Raw genomic sequence first — 21,576 nt, 5'->3', positions numbered from 1 at the left:
ACAAAAATCCTTTGTCATGATAGAGAGGAAGGGGTGGACAGACAAGCCCCATAGGCTGCCATTATGTGTCTGTAAATGGATACCGTGCCTTTCAGGAACCCTCCAGAGACCCTCGGTATCCCATGATGCACAGCCAAAGGCAAGTTCCTTTGTTCTTTTTGAAGGTGCATGAAGCCAGTCCTGTAGCATTCAGGATATTACAGTTTCATCCACCAGGGAGGAGGGCGGGTTGCTTATGACTATAACAGAGAGACAGGTAAGAAACTACTCCTTCTGTCGTAGGGCATCTCTGTGTATAGTCATAATCATGAATCATGTGAATAGAATGGCAAGCCCAACCCAAACATTCCAAACCCAGCGGTGGAAGAAACAGACAGACCCACTACTGTGCAAATACATTTCTCAGCGAAGCCTGCCCAACCTGAGCATCTGCCCTGGCATCAGAGTCCAGGCAGTAGTGTTTAGCAAAGGTATGGACCGACTTCCAAGTGGCAGCCCTACAGATGTCTGCAATGGGAACATTACGCAGCAAAGCCGCTGTAGCAGCTTTGCCTCTGGTCGAGTAAGCCATAGGCTTACCCCCTATAGTCTTGTTAGCTTTCTGGTAACATAGTTGAATACAGGAGACAATCCACCTGAGGTAGCAAGACCAGTCCTGACCGATCCATAATTAACAAATAATTGATCTGATCTACGAATCTCCTTAGTCTTATCTAAGAATTTTAACACCATTTTCACATCAAGGGAATGAAGGGACCTCTCTCCTGGAGACGAAGGATGTTGAAAAAATGTGGGTAAAGTGATTGTTTGATTCACATGGAAATCGGACACCACCTTAGGAAGAAACTTTGGGGGAGTCCTCATAACAACCTAAGATGCATGAAAAATGGTATAAGGCTCTTGGCAACATAGGGCCTGGATCTCATTTACCCTGCGGGCCGATGTTATAGCCACAAGGAAAGCTGCCTTCCAGGATAGATGCAATAGGAAAGCCTTATGAATAGGTTAAAAAGGCTCCTTCATCAATCTAGACAGCACCACATTAAGCTCTCACAGAGGCGAAGGACGCCTAATGGGAGGAAACACCTCCTTCAAACCTTCCAGAAAATCTTTGATGACTGGGATTTGGAAAAAGGAAGTTTTTGAAGGGCATGTCCTATACGCAGTCAAAGCTGCTAGGTGAACCTTAATGGAGTGAAAATTAAGGCCAGATTGAGCCAAATGCAGTAAGTATAGAAGAATGACATCCTCCTTGCAGGATGCAGGATCAGCTTCCTTAGAAGTGCACCAAATGCAAAACCTCTTCCATTTGTATGCGTAGGAAGTTCTCGTATAGTCTTTTTGCCTCTTTTAGTATCTCCATGCAGTTCTGAGGAAGATTTAAGTGTCCATACTGCACCAGCTCAGGAGCCAACGACAAGAGGTTGGGATGGATTCACCATCTGCCCTCTGAACTTCGTGAGAAGGTCGGGCGACACAGTCGAACATGTGGCAGGAGAGACCGGTGTAAGAGGTCGGTGAACCACCACTGCCGAGGCCATTCCGGAGCAATGAGGTTCATCCTGGCCCGGGACTGTGACAACTTGATCAACACTGTCGGGATCAGGGGAATGGGTGGAAAAGCGTAGAGAAAGCTGTTCGACCAGTTGATGGACAGTGCATTCCCCAGCGTCCCTGGTTGGTAAAACCGGGAAGCGAAGTATCGGCATTTGCTGTTTTCTGCGGTGGCAAACAGATCAATGTCAGGAGTGCCCCATCATTGGAAGATGTCTCTTAACACCTTGTCGTTTAAGACCCATTCGTGATTTTCTTCAACGAGCCTGCTGAGCGCGTCTGCCTGAGCGTTCTGCACACCTGGCAGATAGGTCGGCGTTACCGTCAAACCAGTGACCAACAGCCAGTTCCAGATTGCTTGCTCTTCTTGAGACAGTGTGCGCAATCACGAGCCCACCTGCTTGTTGAGGTAATACATTGTTGTTGTGTTGTTCGTCTGTACAGCAAAGAACTGGTCCGAAAGGACGGCTTGAAGGCTTTCAGCACTAGTTTAACCGCTCTTAGTTCCAGAAAATTGATGTGATACGTGGACTCCCATCTGAGACCACGTGCTTTGTATCTGAAGGTGGTCCGAATGCGCTCCTCAGACCTGGAGAGACGCATCTGTCACAATGGTCTGGGTCGGTATCTCTTTGTGGAACGGAATCCCTTTGAGGAGATTAACTGGTGAACACCACCACTTCATGGACTGTAGAGCGTGTTGAAACAGTCGGATCCTGTCCTCCCAGCTCTCTCGTTTCTGGTCCCACTGATCCTCCAGACATTCCTGCAGCGGCCTCATGTGGAGGTGTCCATGTGGAGTGAGAAAGGTACAAGAGGCCATCGACCCCAGGAGAGAGGACACCATCCTCACCGTCATAGAGGGAACTGACATGATAGTCTGAGGCTTCCGAAGGATTGATAAGCGTTGCTACTCCGAAGGAAACGCGCTTGCCTTGAGAGCAGCGATGGAGGCTCCCAGGTACTGCAGGCACTGAACAGGAGTCGGGACAGATTTTGACATGTTGATGTGAAGACCCAATTGGTTCAACAGAACAGCCGTCTTGTTGAAATGCAGCTGCCCGTCCTGAAACGTGGAGGCTTTGAACAGCCAGTCGTCCAGGTACGGATAGACATAAACCTTGTTCTTCCTCAGGTGCGCTGCAACCACCGCCATGCACTTTGAAAAAGTCCTGGGCGCAAACTTCAGGCCGAACGGAAGTACTGTATACTGATAGTGGTTGGTGCCGACTAGGAATCACAGGAACTTCTGATGCTTCTGCGCAATGGGCACATGGAAATATGCATCTTGCAGATCTATGGCACACAGCCAGTCTCCTTGTTATAGCTGAGGATAAATCTGGTGCAGGGACAGCATTCAGAACTTTTCTCTGCGAATCCATTTGTTTGCCTCTCGCAAATCGAGAATGAGTCTGAATTCGTTTTTGTCCTTTTTGCGCACAAGAAAGAACCTGGAATATAGACCTTTTCCCCTCTGCAGAGGAGGAACCAGCTCTTTAGCCCTTTTTCTTAGCAGAGTATCGGCCTCCACCTGAAGTTCGCGCAAAAGGTATTGTGAACGAACAGGAGGGATAGATGGAGGAGGACTAGTGAAACGTAGACAGTTTCCATTACGAACAATATTCAGTACCTAATTATTTTTCTCCACTCTGCCAGGTAATTTTGAATGCTTCCCCCCACTGGAGCGGGTAACAGAAGAGGGGGAAGTAACTCCTCAGGGCTTAGAACCAGCCGGGGCCTTGTTCCCCAATGTGGACTGCTGGTTGCCCCTGCCTCTCTGCCTTCTTTGAAAGGGCTGCTGCTGGAACTGCTGTTGCTGTCCTGCCTGACGGCCCTGTCCACTTTGAAACCGCTGAGAAGTGTAGCGCCACTGGTAGGGGCAGAAATTTCTTACGCTGTTCGTTCGGCTTCTCCAAGCCAACAGTCTTTAGGGTCTCAACCTCCGCCTTCATGCAAGCCATTTCCTCGTCTGCATGGGCACCAAAGAGGGTGGAACCCGAGAAGAGCAGGTTAGCGATCCGTTGCTGTGCCTCCGGTTTCAGGGAGGTGAAACGCAACCAAGAATGGCGTCGCAGAGTCACACCATGACAATATCCATGGGCTGCCAGGAGGGAGGTGTCTGCAGCCGCACTGATGATCTGATTAGAGACCATTAGACCTTCATTGAGAACCTCCTGAAAGTCCTCACGCTTGTCTCTAGGCAGGAGTTCCACGAATTGCTGAAGGGACTCCCAAAAGGAGCGGTCATACCGGACCAAGAAGGCAGTCGAGCCCGCTGCCTTCATTGAAGTGGCTGCAGTACAGCAGACTTCCCTCCCCGCAGAATCAAGCCTACAGCTTTCTTTTGTCCGGAGGAACTGTGGTTGAAGGGGTCGTAGTATGCTGCTTCTTCGCTGCCACCACAATGACCGAATCCGGAGGAGGATCGACCCAAAGGAATACTGGGTCCGAGTCCAGGGGCCTGTATTTCTTTTGCAGCCTAGATGGTGCCGACTTCACTGAGGCAGGCGTCAGGAATAATTCCATAGCTGGTTCCTTCAAACCAGGTACCAAAAGTAGCAGCAGACGGGAAGTTTGCTTCTGCTGTAGCGTCTCAAAGATCACAGACGGGGTAGGTGTAGGCACGGACGGTGCAGTGCCCAGCTTCGCCGCTCCCCTTACCAGAACCTCTTGATACATGGTAATGTCATTGATAGGTGACACTCTCTGAGGTGTGGAGTCTGACAAGGTCGGCGAATATCTTCCTCCACTAGAGGACTCCGTGTCCCTAGTATACCTGGAACGTGACCGTTCGTGACGATATGCAGATGGCGAGATCTGATGGAAGACCGATGCCGGCAGCGAGAACGATGTCTGGGCCGGGATCGAGATCTTGGTCTTCTAGGCATCATCGGGATAACCGGTACAGGTGGAGTCACTTGCGGCTGAGGAATCGGCTGAGGTGGAGGCATAGGAGAGTGTGGAGGAGGAGCAGAAGGTGGTGGTGGTGGAGGAGGAGGAGGCGGAGTAGGCATCCTAGGCTAGTGAGGCGACTGGCGAGGAGCTACCGGCGGAGCCAGTTCCGGTGACCTGGTTGGAGAATAGGTCCTGGAGTAATCCGAGTCCGAGGTGTGAATTACCCTCCTCCGCTTGGGGGCAGGCCTTGAAGAGGACGCTCTGGAAGCAGTGCCCCTTGATGGGGAACGACGATGCCACCGGGACTGTGAACTCACAGACGAGATGATGACCACAGACGGTGACAGGCTTCTCGACGACAAGCTTCTATGCCTACTCAACATCGATTTTTTTCCTAGACGTTGACTTTCCCCTCGACGTTGACTTTCTCCTCAACGTCGACCTTCTCCTCGACGGTGTTGATCTTCTCATCGACAGCGACTTGCGCGTCGAACGGGGGTGTCGCCTCGACGGCGAGCGCCGGTGCCTCCTGGACTCAGATCGACAATGATGATGTGTCGACGTCGTCTGTGATGTCCTTGACGTCAAATCTCATCCAAGGTCTCGACATCCTTCCCCTCAACGTTATCTTCAACGTTGTTTAGACCCAGAGCCCTGGGTCAACGGGGAGCAAATCGTCGTCATACCTGGTTTCAACGTCGACCGGGACCTGGATCGTTTCTGGCCAGTTTTTCGACTGGGGAGCCCCCAAGAGGACGACGCATGGAACGTGGAAGAGGAAAAGCTCTCTCCATGTCCCAGAAGCCCCATCTGCAGCCTGTTGTCTTCTCTGCTCCAGGCCTTGAAGACAAATCTTCTCCCTGTCACGCAGGGTCCTCCTGGAGAATGACTTACAGATCTCACAGGAGTCAGGAACATGAGTTGAAGGAAGACAGAGTATACAATGTCGTCAATTACAACTTGGATGCAACCATTTCTACTCTCCCCTGTACTTGTAATTTCAGGTGGGCGTTTCTCCAGTCTCTTTGCAGGGTGTACTTTTTCCTTGTATTTTTTCTCGGTTATTCCCTATTAGCACCTCCGCTTCCACGCTTAATGACTCCTCTACTGTGGAGATTTGTTTTTCTATAACACCCAATGCCCCCATAAGATATTTTAACAGGGTCATTTTTACGTCTTTAGGATTGCTTTTTTTTTTTTACAAACTTTATTGCACACCCTTGAACGGTACACCGGCAATATAACATATATCATGGAATGCACATTTTGTTTTTTATTGAGACATTTCCATTACATATAATCTAAAATAGATGGTCATACAATATGCCCAGACAATATCACTTGTCTGAATATCACGTAAGTATTGCCAATGACAGTTAGAAGTGACATGCAATTAACACTAATACTTTCCCAAAACAACCCTGTGCCCACCCACCCCCCCCCACCCTCCCTCCTGGTCCGCATCTCAAGCTTGTAGTCTGTAACCTAGTATTATATCTCTAGGATCTCCAAAATCCTGTCATTGGTGCAGCTGTGTCTGGGTGGCAAAGGGATCTCTATCAGTTAATGAAGTAAAACGCATCGCATCTGTTTGGACCTCATAGATGCACTATGGTGTAGGTGTGGCAGGCCCCAGTGTAAGCTCTAAATGTCAAAACTCTTCGAGCATGCGGTCTCAGTCTAATGAGATTGGGTGTTTTCTGAGCCATCTAGCCTCCTCGCGTCGAATAGCCGCACTCTCAGCTCCACACCAGCGCACCACCTCATCCTGCCATAATGTTAATGGAGGGCAGCAGGGAGATTTCCATCTCATGGTAATTCCTCTTATAGCTAAAATGAGAGCTAAATCAAGAAAGCGCAACTGCACCTCAAGGACGCCAGTGCATTTGCGCAGCGCTAGTAGGCATTCTATAGCATTACCATGAATCGTCAACTGTGTAACCTCCCCTAGTGCCCTTCGGATGGTGCCCCAGTAAGCGCCGAGGCGGGGGCAGACCCACAACATGTGAAGGAGGCCTGCCTCCTCAGCTTCACATCGAGCGCAACTATTCTGGGCCTCTGGGAACATACGCTGGATTCTCCTAGGGGTTAAATATGATCTATGTAACACTACAGTTTGTGTGAACTTAAGGGGGGCATTACGGGACACACGTTTGGGATGCTACAAAATACTCGTTCATGCCTTATCAGTTATAGCCATGCCTGTGTCATCCGCCCATTTAGCCCTGAGAGTAGTGAGTGTTTTAGAGACCTGTGACCTAATGACAGCATACAGCCATTTCACTAAGTGTCCCCCCTTCCCATGTAATAAAGTAGGTGAACTAGTTCATGTTGAGGCGGTTCAGTGCGCTGTGGTGCCCACGTCTCCTTGGTGTAATGTGCTACAGCAGCATATAATAAGTAATGAAGATCCGTTGCACCTGTGGTCTGCACAAACATATCATGGGTAATAAGGGGGGCCTTCCCCAAAGAGCGATCCCACCTCTTCCACACCCACCTCCTCCCAATCGTGTAATCTCGCCTGAGTCAGTCTCCCAACTTACAACGGTATACCTAATAGTGGGATATTGCTCAAATATGGGACTGCTCCTGATGTGTATTGGAGAGCCTTCTTCCAACATTGAAGGGCAGTCTTTAACAAAGGGGGACCATGAGATGGGGGTTTAACTTTAGGGAGGAGGAGTCTGTGGAGTGTCCCGCCTTCCAATTCCCTGGGCCATATCCAATTTCCTGCAGGTTCCTACCCGCCGCCCGAAAGGATAACCATTGCAGTTGGCATGCGTAATAGTAGGACATGAAATCTGGGACTCCCAGTCCTCCCTTGCGGGGTTCTAAATGTAATTTCTGGAGGCTAATCCTACGTCTACCCTTCCCCCATATTAACTCAAGAAGAAGCCCATCCAGCGTTCGAAACACTGCCTGCGGGACTATCAGGGGTAAGTTAACAAAAAAGTATAATAGACGGGGAAGCATCACTATTTTGGAAATGGCAATCCGACCAATCACCGATAAAGGGAGAGAGTTCCAAAAAGATATACTGGATCGTATGGCAGCAATTGCTCTCATTAAGTTGCCATACAGTTGATCAGCCTGTGTCCTATACACTCGGATCCCTAGGTATTTAAACGTGTTGTGCGCAACAGGTAAGCTATAAGTGCCAAAAGAGAACACAGCAGGACATGGTCCCGCTATGAAGTAGAAGGCATTTGACTTACTTTCGTTTATGGCGAGACCCACTTGAAGGCAGAGAATATGCTGGGATGGGGTTCCGTGCTGGCTGACCGATTGCGTAAGTAACGTCTTTAGGACTGCTATGCTGTTAATCTAATTTGGTATAAGGTAGTTTTCTTTTCCCCATTTTCAACATCCAATCTATACTCAACCTCCCAGGAGTAGTTCAGTTTATCACCATAGATAATGTCCAATAGTTAAATATAGACATACAGTTCAAGTTATTTCAATCAATATAGCCACGGCGCTGTGAACCGCTTGGGAGGCGTAGTTCCTCTGGTCCCCCGATCCCGGTCCGCTTCCTCCTTCCTCAACCCCCGACAGGGCCGAAAACAGCTAAGCAGGTCAGGTTCAGTGAGTCTTCGGAGGTGCCTGGGTGAAGGGGTTGTAGGTGGAAAGCATTTTTGGTACTCCGCCAGCAACAGTTGCAAGTCTGAACAATGCACTTGGTACGGATACCACGTCCTCCCGATACTGTTGTTGGTATGGCTGAAACTTCCTGGTAATGTATACATTCTTGTTGAGGAGGATAATATTCATGGCTATAGCAGCCTTCTTCCTCTTCATCATCGTCCTGCTGGTACATGCAGCTCTGATGGACTGCCTGCGACCTCAAAAAGACCACATTCCTCATCCAGGAGATGACTAGGTAGTAAGGGTGAGACTTTGCTGGGTGTTGTATGTTCTGGCATTACAAATATCGTTATTCACATCTCTTTATGTCTCTCCTGAAATCATCTCCTCATTGACGATGTAATCGTCAAGGATGTTGACAGCGGTTTTACTGGCACTGACGCCAGGATTGATTTCTCCATTGATGGTTTTGTCGTCATCAAGGCAGAAACTAGTTTGACAGTCAACAGGATTGATGCCGCAGACTGTATAGTCAACAAGGTGGCTGTCGTTGATGGGGATCCGATCACAGAGTTGTCACAGTCATTAACGTAGTATCGGCCGCCATAGTTGTTTTCATCGTGGACGGCGTAGTAGACGATTCTTCATCAATGGTGATGGGTTTGTCAACGGAGGGTGCGGCAACCTTTTCGAATTGGTGAGAAATCGAAGTGGAGGTGTACAAGGCTCAGACTTTGATTTTCCAGGATTTTCTGATGAGAAAATATGTAATTTATGTGCTTTAGATGCTTTTCTGAGGAACTATGTTCCCTATGAGATTTTTCTGAAGGACTTTGCTCCTTGCGAGACCCTTGGTGGGTCTATTTAGTAGATTATTTGAGAGGCTAATTAGGGGAACAAACGTCCGACCTCTCCTTCTCATCAAATTTCCTGGAGGATGAGGAAGAATCCTCACTGTCATCCTCTGAAACAGGATCCTTCTTAGCCTTGAGGTTTTGGAGCCACAGCAGTAACCTCCCCTCTCTGTCCTTTACGATTTTAGAAGAAAAGGTACAACAGACCTTTCAGTTTGGGAAATAGGTAGAGGCAGTAAATGCAAATCTTTGTGTTGGTCTTCTGAATGAAGCCTTTCCTTGCCAGAGGTCCCTCATGGTCTAAAAAGACCTTTCTTTGACATTGTAGAGTCAGATCTGAAGCAACTGGTAATTAATAGTATAAAGTAGAAGGAAATAACTATGTAATACTGGAAATAGTTGGACTGAGAAGCGCTCAATGTAGACTCACTCACACGATGTGTGGTAGAAAATCTGAGAGGCAGAAGCCTCTGAGTGGAGTCTTCTAGAGGGTGATACAACCTGATTGGTTGAAGATTAAAAGTTTAGTTTCTTTTTAAAATAACAGATGTATTTTTTAAAATGAAGGTTTTATGGTCTTCCCAAGCTATGTTTATGATTACACTTCTTTCTAATGGTATTATGGGACTCCCGCTTCGACGACGGGGAATGATTCAAGTATGTGAATCTATGGAAGATCCAATACTGGAGTAAACTCCATGCCTATCCTCCCAATGGCGCCCTCATTTCTTTCCTCATACCTGGATTTCACACAAATGTAATCTAGACTTTGTTAGGTTGTCTGAGATGCTCAGAGCATTTCTTTATAAATGATTCCCTAACATGTCCCTGAATACTGGTCCTTTGTGTGAAGACATTCTCTTTTGCTTGAGATGGCTATGAATACACACAACAATGCCAAAACATTCTAAGCAACCCAAAGAACCTTATCAAATGGGATACAGTAATTGCTATCCATGTTTGTTACTACAACCGAGGTTGATGCTGAAGCTAGAGTAGGCCGCATTCAGTGTGAACTTAAAAACCCAGAACAAAGCCATTAAGGATTGGCAAGAAAAATGTGAGCAATTAGCAAACCAGTCTAAAATACACACTATTACAGTAGGCATGCCACAGTGCACCAAATGACAAATCAATAGTAAGCTTTTTGGGGTCAATTTATTTCAAAATACTTTGCCCCGTATTGTGATCTTGAAAATCAAATCCAATGAGCTCAGCAACACTTTACGTGATGGCCACAGATTGAAGAAACACAGATAGGTTTTAGCAAATGGTTGGCAGGCAGAAATCAAGGAATTGACACATAAGTACACTCACCACCACAAAACTTAGATTCAGTAGGAAGGCTATTATTGTGGTTGTTGTGCCGGCAGAGCTAGGGTTAAAAAACGAAAGGTAGGCACTTTGCCAAAAAAGGGCCAGGATTGACTGCGAAATTGAGGTGCGAAAACATTGCGTTTTGCGCTGTTTCCTGTCGCAGGCACTAGGCAGACCCAGGCAAGTGAGGTACCATTTTTTCGGGAGACCTGGGGGAACACGGGGTGGGTGGAAATTTGTTGATCCACGCAGATTCCAGAACTTTCTACCACAGAAATGTGAGGAAAATGCGTTGTTTTGACAATTTTTTAGATTTGCAAGGGATTCTGGGTAACAGAACCTGGTGGGAGGCAGTTGAGTCACCCCATCCTGAATTCCTCTGGGTGTCTAGTTTTCAAACATGTGTAGGTTTGCTAGGTTTCCGTAGCTGCCGGCAGAGCTAGGGTTAAAAAACGAAAGGTAGGCACTTTGCCAAAAAAGGGCCAGTTTTCACTGCGAAATTGCAGTGCAAACACGATGTGTTTTGAGCGGTTTCCTGTCGCAGGCACTAGGCAGACCCAGGCAAGTGAGGTACCATTTTTCTCAGGAGACCTGGGGGAACGCTGGATGGGTGGAAATTTGTTGATCCACGCAGATTCCAGAACTTTCCACCACAGAAATGTGAGGAAAATGCGTATTTTCCCCCAATTTTTTAGGTTTGCAAGGGATTCTGGGTAAAGGAACCTGGTGGGAGACGGTCGAGTCACCCCATCCTAAATTCCCCTGGGTGTCTAGTTTTCAAAAATGTATAGGTTTGCTAGGTTTCCCTAGGTGTCGGCAGAGCTAGGGTTCAAAAACAAAAGATGGGCACTTTGCCAAAAAAGGGCCAGGATTGACTGTGAAATTGAGGTGCGAAAACGTTTGGTTTTGCGCTGTTTCCTGTCGCAGGCACTAGGCAGACCCAGGCAAGTGAGGTACCATATTTTTCGGGAGACCTGGGGGAACACGGGGTGGGTGGAAATTTGTTGATCCACGCAGATTCCAGAACTTCCCACCACAGAAATGTGAGGAAAATGCGTTTTTTTTACAATTATTTTGCTTTGCAAGGGATTCTGGGAAACAGAACCTGGTGGGAGGCAGTTGAGTCACAGCATCCTGAATTCCCCTCGTTGTCTAGTTTTCAAAAATGTATAGGTTTGCTAGGTTTCCCTAGGTGCCGGCAGAGCTAGGGTTCAAAAACGAAAGGTAGGCACTTTGCCAAAAAAAGGGCCCGTTTTCACTGCGAAATTGCGGTGCGAACACGTTGCGTTTTGCGCTGTTTCCTGTCGCAGGCACTAGGCAGACCCAGGCAAGTGAGGTACCATTTTTTTCAGGAGACCTGGGGGAACACGGGGTGGGTGGAAATTTGTTGATCCACGCAGATTCCAGAACTTTCCACCACAGAAATGTGAGGAAAATGCGTTTTTTTTGTCAATTTTTTAGCTTTGCAAGGGATTCTGTGGAACAGAACCTGGTGGGAGGCAGTTGAGTCACCCCATCCTAAATTCCCCTGAGTGTCTAGTTTTCAAACATGTATAGATTTGCTAGGTTTCCCTAGGTGACGGCAGAGCTAGGGTTAAAAAACGAAAGGTAGGCACTTTGCCAAAAAAGGGCCCGTTTTCACTGCGAAATTGCGGTGCGAACACGTTGCGTTTTGCGCTGTTTCCTGTCGCAGGCACTAGGCAGACCCAGGCAAGTGAGGTACCATTTTTTTCAGGAGACCTGGGGGAACACGGGGTGGGTGGAAATTTGTTGATCCACGCAGATTCCAAAACTTTCCACCACAGAAATGTGAGGAAAATGCGGGTTTTTTTTTTACAATTCTTTAGCTTTGCAAGGGATTCTGGGTAACAGAACCTGGTGGGATGCAGTTGAGTCACCCCATCCTGAATTCCCCTGGGTGTCTAGTTTTCAAAAATGTATAGGTTTGCTAGGTTTCCCTAGGTGCCGGCAGAGCTAGGGTTCAAAAACGAAAGGTAGGCACTTTGCCAAAAAAGGGCCCGTTTTCACTGCGAAATTTCGGTGCGACCACGTTGCGTTTTGCGCTGTTTCCTGTCGCAGGCACTAGGCAGACCCAGGCAAGTGAGGTACCATTTTTCTCGGGGGACCGCTGGGTGGGTGGAAATTTGTTGATCCACGCAGATTCCAGAACTTTCCACTACAGAAATATGAGGAAAATGCGTATTTTTTCCTCAATTTTTTAGGTTTGCAAGGGATTCTGGGTTACAGAACCTGGTGGGAGGCAGTCGAGTCACCCCATCCTGAATTCCCCTGGGTGTTTAGTTTTCAAAAATGTATAGGTTTGCTAGGTTTCCCTAGGTGCCGGCAGAGCTAGGGTGCAAAAAATACAGCTAGGCACTTTGCCATAAAAGGGTACATTTTTAACTGTCGTTTCCTGTCGCAGGCACAAGGCCGACCCACACAAGTGAGGTACCGTTTTTATCGGGAGACTTAGGGTAATTCAGATTTGTAAATCAACTGTTATTACCTATTGAGTTTTCATGCATTTCTCCCTTCCTAATGAAAGACTTTGTGTAAAAAAACATCTTTTTGAAAAATGACCAATAATTCTCATGCTAGTATGAGTATTCCCAATTTTGAAAATGTACAAATATATACTGTTTCTAAACTCTATAATTTGTACCCAATTCAGAAATACATAGGTGTCTTTCATACCTGATTTTTCCATGTATACATTTTCCAAGAATAAGTGCTCTATACCCAGTAAATAATAAAATACCATTGAAAGTTGCTGCTCAGTTTTTGGCTCTGGGTTCGTCGGATTCTTGGTGAAACTACAAGTCCTATATATCCCCACAACCAGGAAGGTCAAACGGATGTAACGGTATATTGCTTTTAAAGAGCTGTCAAAATTACAAGAAGGTATAGGTGAAAACGTTGAGACAAAAGGCTGTTTTTTTCAACTAATTTTCAATTATTCCAATATTTAACTGTTAGTTTCTATAAAGAAACCGTCATGGATTTAGACAAATGACCCCTTTCTGAATTCAGAATTGTGTCTACTTTTCGAAAATGTATAGCTTTCCAGGATCCATTATTGCTTTCAAACTCATTTCTACCATTAACTGGAAGGAGGTTGAAAGCTCTAAAAATAGCAAAAATAGGCTATGTCCCATAAAAATGCCAAAACTGTGTGAAATATGTTGGTTCTCTGACAAAAGACTGTCATTCCCTAAAAGCTGAGAAAATGGAGATTTCAGCCCCACAAACCCTTTTTTGATAACATTTGCAGGGAAAACCCAGAGGCTTTCATTTGCAGCCCGTTTTTCCCATTTTTCTGAAAAAACAAAGATTTCACTGTATTTTCCTTAATTTCTGGGACCCCTCCAAGGGAATCCACAAACCCTGGGCACCTTTAGAATCCACTTGATGTTGGAAGAAAAAGACGCAAATTTGGAGTGGATACCTTATGTGGTCAAAAAGTTACAGGGGCCTAAGCGCGCACTACCACAAATCGCCAAAAAAAGGCTTAGCACAGGAGGGGAAAAAGCCTAGCAGCGAAGGGGTTAAGTGGTGCATCCACAGAAGTCAAAGGGTTAAGAACCACTGTTCTACAGGCAATGCTCTTTAGTGTAGGAGTTATGAAACCTACAAACCTTGCCTTCATTTGGGCCATTGACTCCAAAATATTTGTATCGAAGCTGGATATCTCCATATTTTTCCATAACTGAAAAGGGTAAAGCTTGTATTTGTCTAAATAGCAGTGTCAAGAATCAGGTTCCGCACAAATGGCCTATCAAGCATGGGGCTAATCAGGGCTGGAGACTGAGAAAAACAGACCAGTGAAAACTAGAGATGTTAAAAACTCTAGCACTTTAATTGAATGGCTCAATGTTATTTTCACTCTCTTCAAAGGAGTTATAGGTAAGCCACTTTTATGACAGGTTACAACAAGTTGCCTTTGCCTGATGATGTGTATTCAGTTGTTGCTGTTGTTTCACTTCATTTATACCTCAGGTTTATTGTTGTGTTCCTTTGCATTAGATTCCACTTTAGGCATCCTTTACTGCACTGTGCTTTGTTGAGTATAATAACTTCATATATAATCTTCCTGCCACCTCATCATCTCATGACCAGTCCAGTTTGCGGAGGTGTTCTGTGGTCCTTATCTGGTATTCTTGTCTGCTCAATACAGCGACATCTGCTGCAAAAACCAGTACGTAATTTCTGTATCGAAAGAGTACACTCTAGCTGTTACTCATGCTTACCTGTGGTCCACTGTCTCCCTTTCAATTGGCCCAGAGACCTTCACATAATGCAAGTCCAAAATGGGATACATTCTTTACAAAGCAGTTTTTACAATGCAGTGCCTTTAACACGCATGCATTTTTCGGTGCTTTTACAATGCATACCTTTACCGAAAACTAGTTAAAGTGTGTGTGTGTGTATACGTATATATAAAAACATCAGAATTACAAGCAAAACTGGCATACTGGCAGTACCATTGGCTGCAGTGAACTCATTTTTTATGGCTTTGATTCATATATAATTTAAGCCAGAATAAATAGGAAATCCACCAAAAGCATACACTAAACTGGACAGGCTTTACCTCAGCACATTTCAGCTTGGGCTCACGCAGTCACCTTGAGTTTCTCGTCTGGAGCTTCTTCGAACTATGCATTTGAATGGTACGAGAAGTGTCATTTTCCATGACATGTATTTTATTCATGTCTCAGATGCTGCTGGGTTTCTTTAACACAAGCTTTACTATATATTGTTTCAGTATGCATATAAAATGTTAGCGTTTCTTATGCACCCATTTCATTTGAGGATGGGTGGTTTGGATCAGTAGTTCATAGATCTGTACCGATTTGACAAATAAATATTATCTATTATCTGGATAGAGGTTTAGTTAATGCATCAACTGCTTATAAGGTGATGTAGATAAGGCAGATGTCAGTCATTACAAGACTACTACTGTGGAAGTACTTAGGACACAAAAATAATTCAGAAAATTGTGAACTCCTAACGTGGTGAGAATAGTAATAATGTGCAGGTTAGGAACAAGAACAGTCTGAGATGGTTCACCCAAACGGATCCATAGCAATGATCTGAAATACAGATTTGAATTTTGCTCCTGCCTGAATTCCTAAATTGGATGCATTAGCCCATTATGTCACGGATTCTACTTTAGAATTGCATAGACTGAACAATACATTAAATCAAATATAGATAAGGGATGTCTAATACTTAGATGTAAAGCAAACAGGGTCACTAGATGCAGCCTATATGATAATAAGACTTCTAGAAGCATAATTCCTCATTACATGGTATTATATAAAATTCTAAAAAACGTTTCAGAGTATTGCTGTTCTTTCCGAGAGAGAACGTACTTCACCACATAAATCTACTTTGAAGATTTCAGTTAATTTACTTCAATGATCCCGAAATGGTAAAGGATGTTTCTGACAAGAATAAAAGAGAAACAAGAGCATCAACATTTAAAACGAGAGAAAAACATTATAAAAATGCACCTGGAACACACGAACACAGCCATCGTTTCACATAAATGCTAATGGAAACAAAATTAAGAACTTCATCATCAAAAATTAGACTGTTTAAATTATGTGTCATCTCACCATGGCAGACCGAAGGTTAACAAAACACTACATAACCTAGTGTTGTATGTCAGGTGCCACAGATGTAATTTTTTATAAACTAAACTGATTGTCTGAATTGTGCACCAGACCGATGTTTCTCTTTTTTATTTTGGACTGCTACTGATCTTTCAGTAGGGGATTTTCTTACCAAGGGTGAAATAGGAGTTTTAATATCTTGCTCACCTTTCCCTTTAAAAAAGTAAGATGAATTGAGCTGAGTCTGAAAGTATTTCCCTTCATCCATTTTACGCAGTTGTTTAATAATGGTATTTCCCTTGTCATAAAGATCTTCAGAACCATTTTTTGTAGTAATACTGCGGTCACTAGTAATACAAAGAGACTCAGAGGCATCTTTCTGAGCAACACTGGCAACAGAAAATTTGACTTTTTTGATGTTTGCATCGACTGATCTGGCACGGAATGGCAGACTTAGGTCAAGTGGTTGTTCAGAGCAAGTCACAACTTTTTTAGTGTGACCAAGTGAAGATGCCAGTCCAGAAGAATTATAAAAGCCATCTGTCTGGGTTGCTTTATCTAGGTTAAGCACCTCATGTCCCGTTTTTGATGCTACATTACCCTGGGAAATATGGCAAGGATGACAACTCTTTCCAAACATGGATGGTAAGAGTGATGATGATTCCAACATGTCTGCTAAATTAGTAGGCTTAGAACCGTCTTCATCTGTATCAACCGTATTGATTTGCAATGATGAACTGGCAGCATTGGACAATGGAACAGGCAAAAATGACTTTTGAGTTATAAAGAGATCTTGACTATGATCTGAATTGCTATATGGTTCTTCATTCTTCATGTTCATCACAGGGGACAGTATTTTCTCTTTAAATTCCAAAGTAAGTCCTCTTTTTATGCCTACTATTTTCATTTCTGAGTCTGCAGGGCTAGATGTAAACATTGGTTCAATGCTATGAGAGCAACTTTTTTGTTCACTCCTGGTGAATTCTGATGAACCACAAACAGGAATATCTTTGTATATCATCTTCCGCTGTTTTAAATTAGATGTTTCTTTTCCAGATTTTATTGTTTTATTCGGAATATCACTTAGACAAGTTCCTTGCACCTGGAGGACATTTCTACTGCCATTAAAATCGGAACTTTGATACAGTTGATTGTACAGATGTGCTTGTAACCCTTTGAGGTTGCCATGAAATTTTATCTTCTTTGTAGTTTTTGGGCTTCTCTTTTCGGGTCTATGAGTTACGTCTCTAGAAGAATCTTCTTTGGAACCCACAATTGGAGAGCTTGGCCTATGCTTACTTTTCTTTGCTTTCTTCACTTTTACATGGGCAGATGATGCATGAATATTTGGACTTGTGCAATAATCCTTTCTCTTGCGCTTTTTATGATGCTGATTGTTTTGTGTGTCAATAAGATTCAATGCTTTATTTATTTTTGCTTTTTTATTCTTCTTTAAAAAAATATCATTGTCTGGTGGACTTATTAACAATCTATAGTTTTCTCTATCCATCTTTTCAATCCCACTGCAGAGCTCAGATAGGTTCAACATTTCCTTCTCAAAGGTCTTCCATTTTTTTCTTTGCTTTTTAGATAAGCCATCGTTTTTACCACTTCTTTCTCTGTTTTCCATATATTCAAGATGCTTTCCTCTTATACAATTGTCTGTTTCTGCACCAGAAAAATATCAGCCTGTTTAGAAAATAAAACATATTTCTATGATGCGCAACGCATACAAAATCTCATGATACAAAATAACTGTAAGATGCTATTAAACAACAAACCAGTGAGACTGATAAGGAAGCATTCAATACTGTTTGCAAATGTTTTACCAGTTGCGAAACAAGCCATTAAATTGGCCATCCCACAATTCTTAAACCTTAAAAGTATATTAAAATGTTTCTTAATAGCAGTTCATTGACTGCTGACAAGCGTTAATTGTGTTGCTTAAAAAATTACGTCTTAGGTGCAACTCTCGATTTCTTTTGTTTTCTTCTACAACTATCCAATTCATTATTTTAGACCACATGAATATAATTTTTCATTACAGTAGGTAAGGCATCAAAGAAAAATAGGTATCTAAAAGAGTAATATACTATCAAACCAATTACTGGTTTTCATAACGATAGAGTGTAGCATGAGATATATTGAATATATATACAACATAAATGTTCTTAATGGTTACTCCAGGTCCCTGTCGCGATTTTGTGTAGAATCTAACAAAGATAACCAGAAAAAATGTAAATCTCAAACTAACATTACTTGTATTATGTCCAATCGAAGACTAATTACAGGAATATTCAACTAATTAATTTCACAAAAAATACTCTTACATGCAAAGTTAGAGCTCCGAACACTCATTTGCTTAGGACAGATTGTAAATGCTCAAACAAGATCTAATAGGATCTTTCAGAATATGTTTTATCTTTTTGGTTCGCAAACAGGAGCCATATGAAAATTAAACATGATAAGAGGTTTATCACTGTAGGTTAAGTTTCCTTTATAAGTGGCATAAAGGTGACACCTTACTAAACACTGTAAAAATCAACTGCTGCCACGACTTAATGCTGTTGCACGTTCTACCATCAAACCGCCTCATTCCATTGCAGGCAACGTGTACCAATCCCCGACAAAGCCCGGTCACGGGGTAAAGTTGGCAATGGAGAGTGCTACAGCGTGGAAGAGTGCCATGGTTGACTGTGACCATGGTTTGGTTGGGAGAGGGGGAATCCAAACAGCAAGGGAATCCAGGAACATCAACACAATGCAAAGAGCTGCAAGCCACTGGTAAATAAGCTCTGCCTTTATAGTGCAAGTCACTCTGGTGGGGTTCCACCCTTTCTCCCTCACACTCAACCAGCACACCAAAAACAAATAAGCAGCAAGGGGAATGCTTATAGGAAGCTACTGCTAGGAATGGGAAGTATGCCAGCAATGTCATTATGAGATTGGTCTTTCTAAGACTGTCCCTGTTGACCAGATCTGCTCCTGCTTTCCTGTGTTGACTCCTTATATACTTAGATTTACAATGGCTGTACCCACTTTCTGCCTTGATCTCCTTCCTCCTTCAGGAAAGCTCCCTTTGTTCTCGGTCCTTTCCACCTTGAACCATTTCTCTCTCATTGCCAATGGGAATTCAGATCATTATCAGCAAACATTCTGGATCAGGCAGATCATTTGGAAAGTTTGACATTTGGGCAAGGTGTGAATTATTTAGAATAGAGACTCACACTGTATCAAAGGTTGCTCCCTTGACTGTGAGAAAGTGCCATCTTTCTTGCATGGGTATGCCCCCAGTTTTTGCTGAATTGCTGATGTGCTTTGACTGAGTGTGCCCTGGGCTTCTGCCAACCAGGTGCCCAGGGCCTGTGTTCCTTCCCTAAAACTGTGTTAAAACTAAAACCCAATTGGCATCTCTGGCCACCTGTCAGCCCCTAGTAAATCATACATACCCTAGGTACCCAGGGCAGGGTGACCAAAGAAGACCCCTAAGGGCTGCAGTACTTATTAAGCCACCCTTGGGGGCCCTGTACCCTGACACACACACAGACTGCCTTTGCAGGCTGAGTGTCTAAGTACAGAACTAAACAGAGTTGACATGGCACACATCCCTGTGTGCCATGCCCACAACCTCACTGCCCTGGAATCCATCAGTCACCCCTCTAGCTGGGTGCCCTATGCCAGTGGTGTGGGCACAGGTGCATGAGCCCTGTTCCCCTACAGTACCCAGGGCAATTCCTGGGCACTGCAAGTGCAGTGCTGCCATTAAGAGTATATGGTGCTGGGGGGGTCGTCATTACGAACTCCACAGCACTGACTGAAGTTTGATATCAAACTTCTCAGCACATTAAACCCGCACTGATGCCAGTGTGGGATTTAATGTAAAATGCACAACAGAGGGCATCTTAGAGATGCCCCTTGAAACCTAACCAACTCCCAGTGTCCTGACTGTGTGGCTGCCGAGGATGCCACCACCAGACATGTTTCTGGTCCCCGGGGTCGAGGGCCTGCTGCTCTTGGGGGCCTGAAACAATGCACATCCTGGGACGAGGTGCAATGCCTCCTCCCCCAGGATGGGCAGGGGAAGCTTCAAAGGCATACCGCCTTTGTGAGCTTCTCCAGGCCACTTGCTGTACTCGGCGGAAAACCTTAAGTGAGGAAAGGGGGTGTGCCAGACTATGCCAACCCCACTCCTCAGGTGGGAGAGGCAAGGTGAAGCACGACCCCGGGCTCCGGCCATCTTGAAGATGGGGAGCCCTGCCCAATCACAGCTAGGCTCCTGCCCTCCTCCCACAGGAGAGGAGCAGGCTTGGGATGTACCCACCCCAATGCAGGGACCCATTTGTCCCTGCCCTTGCCCTACCTGTAACACCCCTAAATTTAGTATTTAGTGACACCCTGCACCTTCCTTCCTCAGATCCCAATTGCAACAAGTAGAAGAACAAGAAACAAGAGGTCCTGCCGTGCAGCTGCTAACAAAAGGACGACGCCCACTGACTTGGCCCCAGAACCTTACAGGCCTGTTGATCCTTGAACCTGCTCCTGCAAAACTCCAGTGTCTCCTGCGGACAGCAACCTCGACAACCCCAGAGGACCTGCCTGCCTTGAACCTTCCAAAAGACTGGGACTCTCACGAGCAGTGGTTCTGCTCAAACAGCAATACCCCTGGTGCCAGCCAAGAACCGCGAATTCAGGACACTCTGCACCCGCCAAGCCCGGCCTGTGCCCAAGTGACCCAAGACCACGAGGACGTCCCCCCGGCGACTGTGACCCGAAGTGCAGTGCCCAAAGACCATCCTCGACAGACCAGACGATGCTCTCCTATTAGTGGAGTCGCAAATAGATCCAGTTTCGGCTGGCCCCACATGCGAAAGACATACTCTAGAGTTTGCTGATGGAGTTCCCACTCGTGGTTGTCCGTGGCAGAGATGCTGAGAGAGTCTGCAATGGCGTTGGAGGCGCCCGGTACGTGAACTGCAGTAAACTGGACTCGATGTTGAATTGCCCATTCCCAGATATGCTGTGCCTGTCTGGAGAGCAGAATAGATTTGCTATTTCTAGTTTAGGTAGTGCATACTGGGGGTGTTGTCCGTACGCACCAACAGAGACTCTCCTTCCACCAGCCCACGGAAGGATTTCAGGGCGAGAAAAATGGGCAAGAGTTCTAGGCGATTGATGTGCCAACTGTTTGGTCCGCAGTCTATTTGCCGTTGACTGACAACCCTTCGAGGCGCGCGCCCCAACCCTCTAAGGCAGCGTCCATTGTAAGGGTAAGCACGGGGGCTGCATCCTGAAACATTCTTCCTGTTGCGATGTTGGGAGGGTGAGCCCATCATTTCAACGCTCCCCGAATTCGAGGTGTCAGTGAAACCTTGTCGTTGAATGTTCCTGAGATTTGCCTCCATTGTTGGTCCAATTCTTCTTGGATTACTCTCATGTGCAACCTGCAGTTGGGGATCAACGGTATGCAGGACGAGGTCCTGCCCAGAAAGGACTTCAATATTCGGACAGAAACAGACTTTCTTGATTGCAGAAGCGCCACCAATTTGGAAATGCGAGCTTGGCGCTCTAGTGAAACAAACACCCTTGCCAGATGTGTGTCTATTAATGCTCCCAGAAAGACTCTTTGCTGTGCCAGAAGGACACGCGACTTCTTGTCGTTGATGGAAAGACCCAAGTTTTGGAAGACGAACAGGCAAGTCTGAGTGTGGTGTTGTGCTGCGTGAAAGGTTGGGGCCTTGATCAGGCAGTCGTCTAAA

The 21,576-nt window shown here is 45.3% G+C and overlaps 1 protein-coding gene across 3 annotated transcripts in view; it reads right to left on the bottom strand.

Moving 5' to 3' along the window:
• The window catches only part of LOC144822909 (uncharacterized), a 410,188-nt gene that overhangs the window by 190,432 nt on the left and 198,180 nt on the right, over positions 1 to 21,576 (bottom strand). For 2 of the 3 annotated variants that reach the window (XM_078680937.1, XM_078680935.1), the window contains one exon: positions 15,596 to 17,509. In XM_078680937.1, the coding sequence (XP_078537063.1) occupies positions 15,903 to 17,450 (1,548 nt within the window). In that variant the 5' untranslated portion in view covers positions 17,451 to 17,509 and the 3' untranslated portion in view covers positions 15,596 to 15,902. Of the gene's footprint in view, positions 1 to 15,595; positions 17,510 to 21,576 lie in introns of those variants that run through there. The other variant, XM_078680936.1, reaches the window with a different exon arrangement.

This window comes from Lissotriton helveticus, chromosome 3_1 (genome assembly GCF_964261635.1).
Source record: "Lissotriton helveticus chromosome 3_1, aLisHel1.1, whole genome shotgun sequence".
NCBI classification, from domain to species: domain Eukaryota; kingdom Metazoa; phylum Chordata; class Amphibia; order Caudata; family Salamandridae; genus Lissotriton; species Lissotriton helveticus.
The sequence above is the reverse complement of the archived record's forward strand: the minus strand, read 5'-3'. Positions and strand labels throughout refer to the sequence as shown.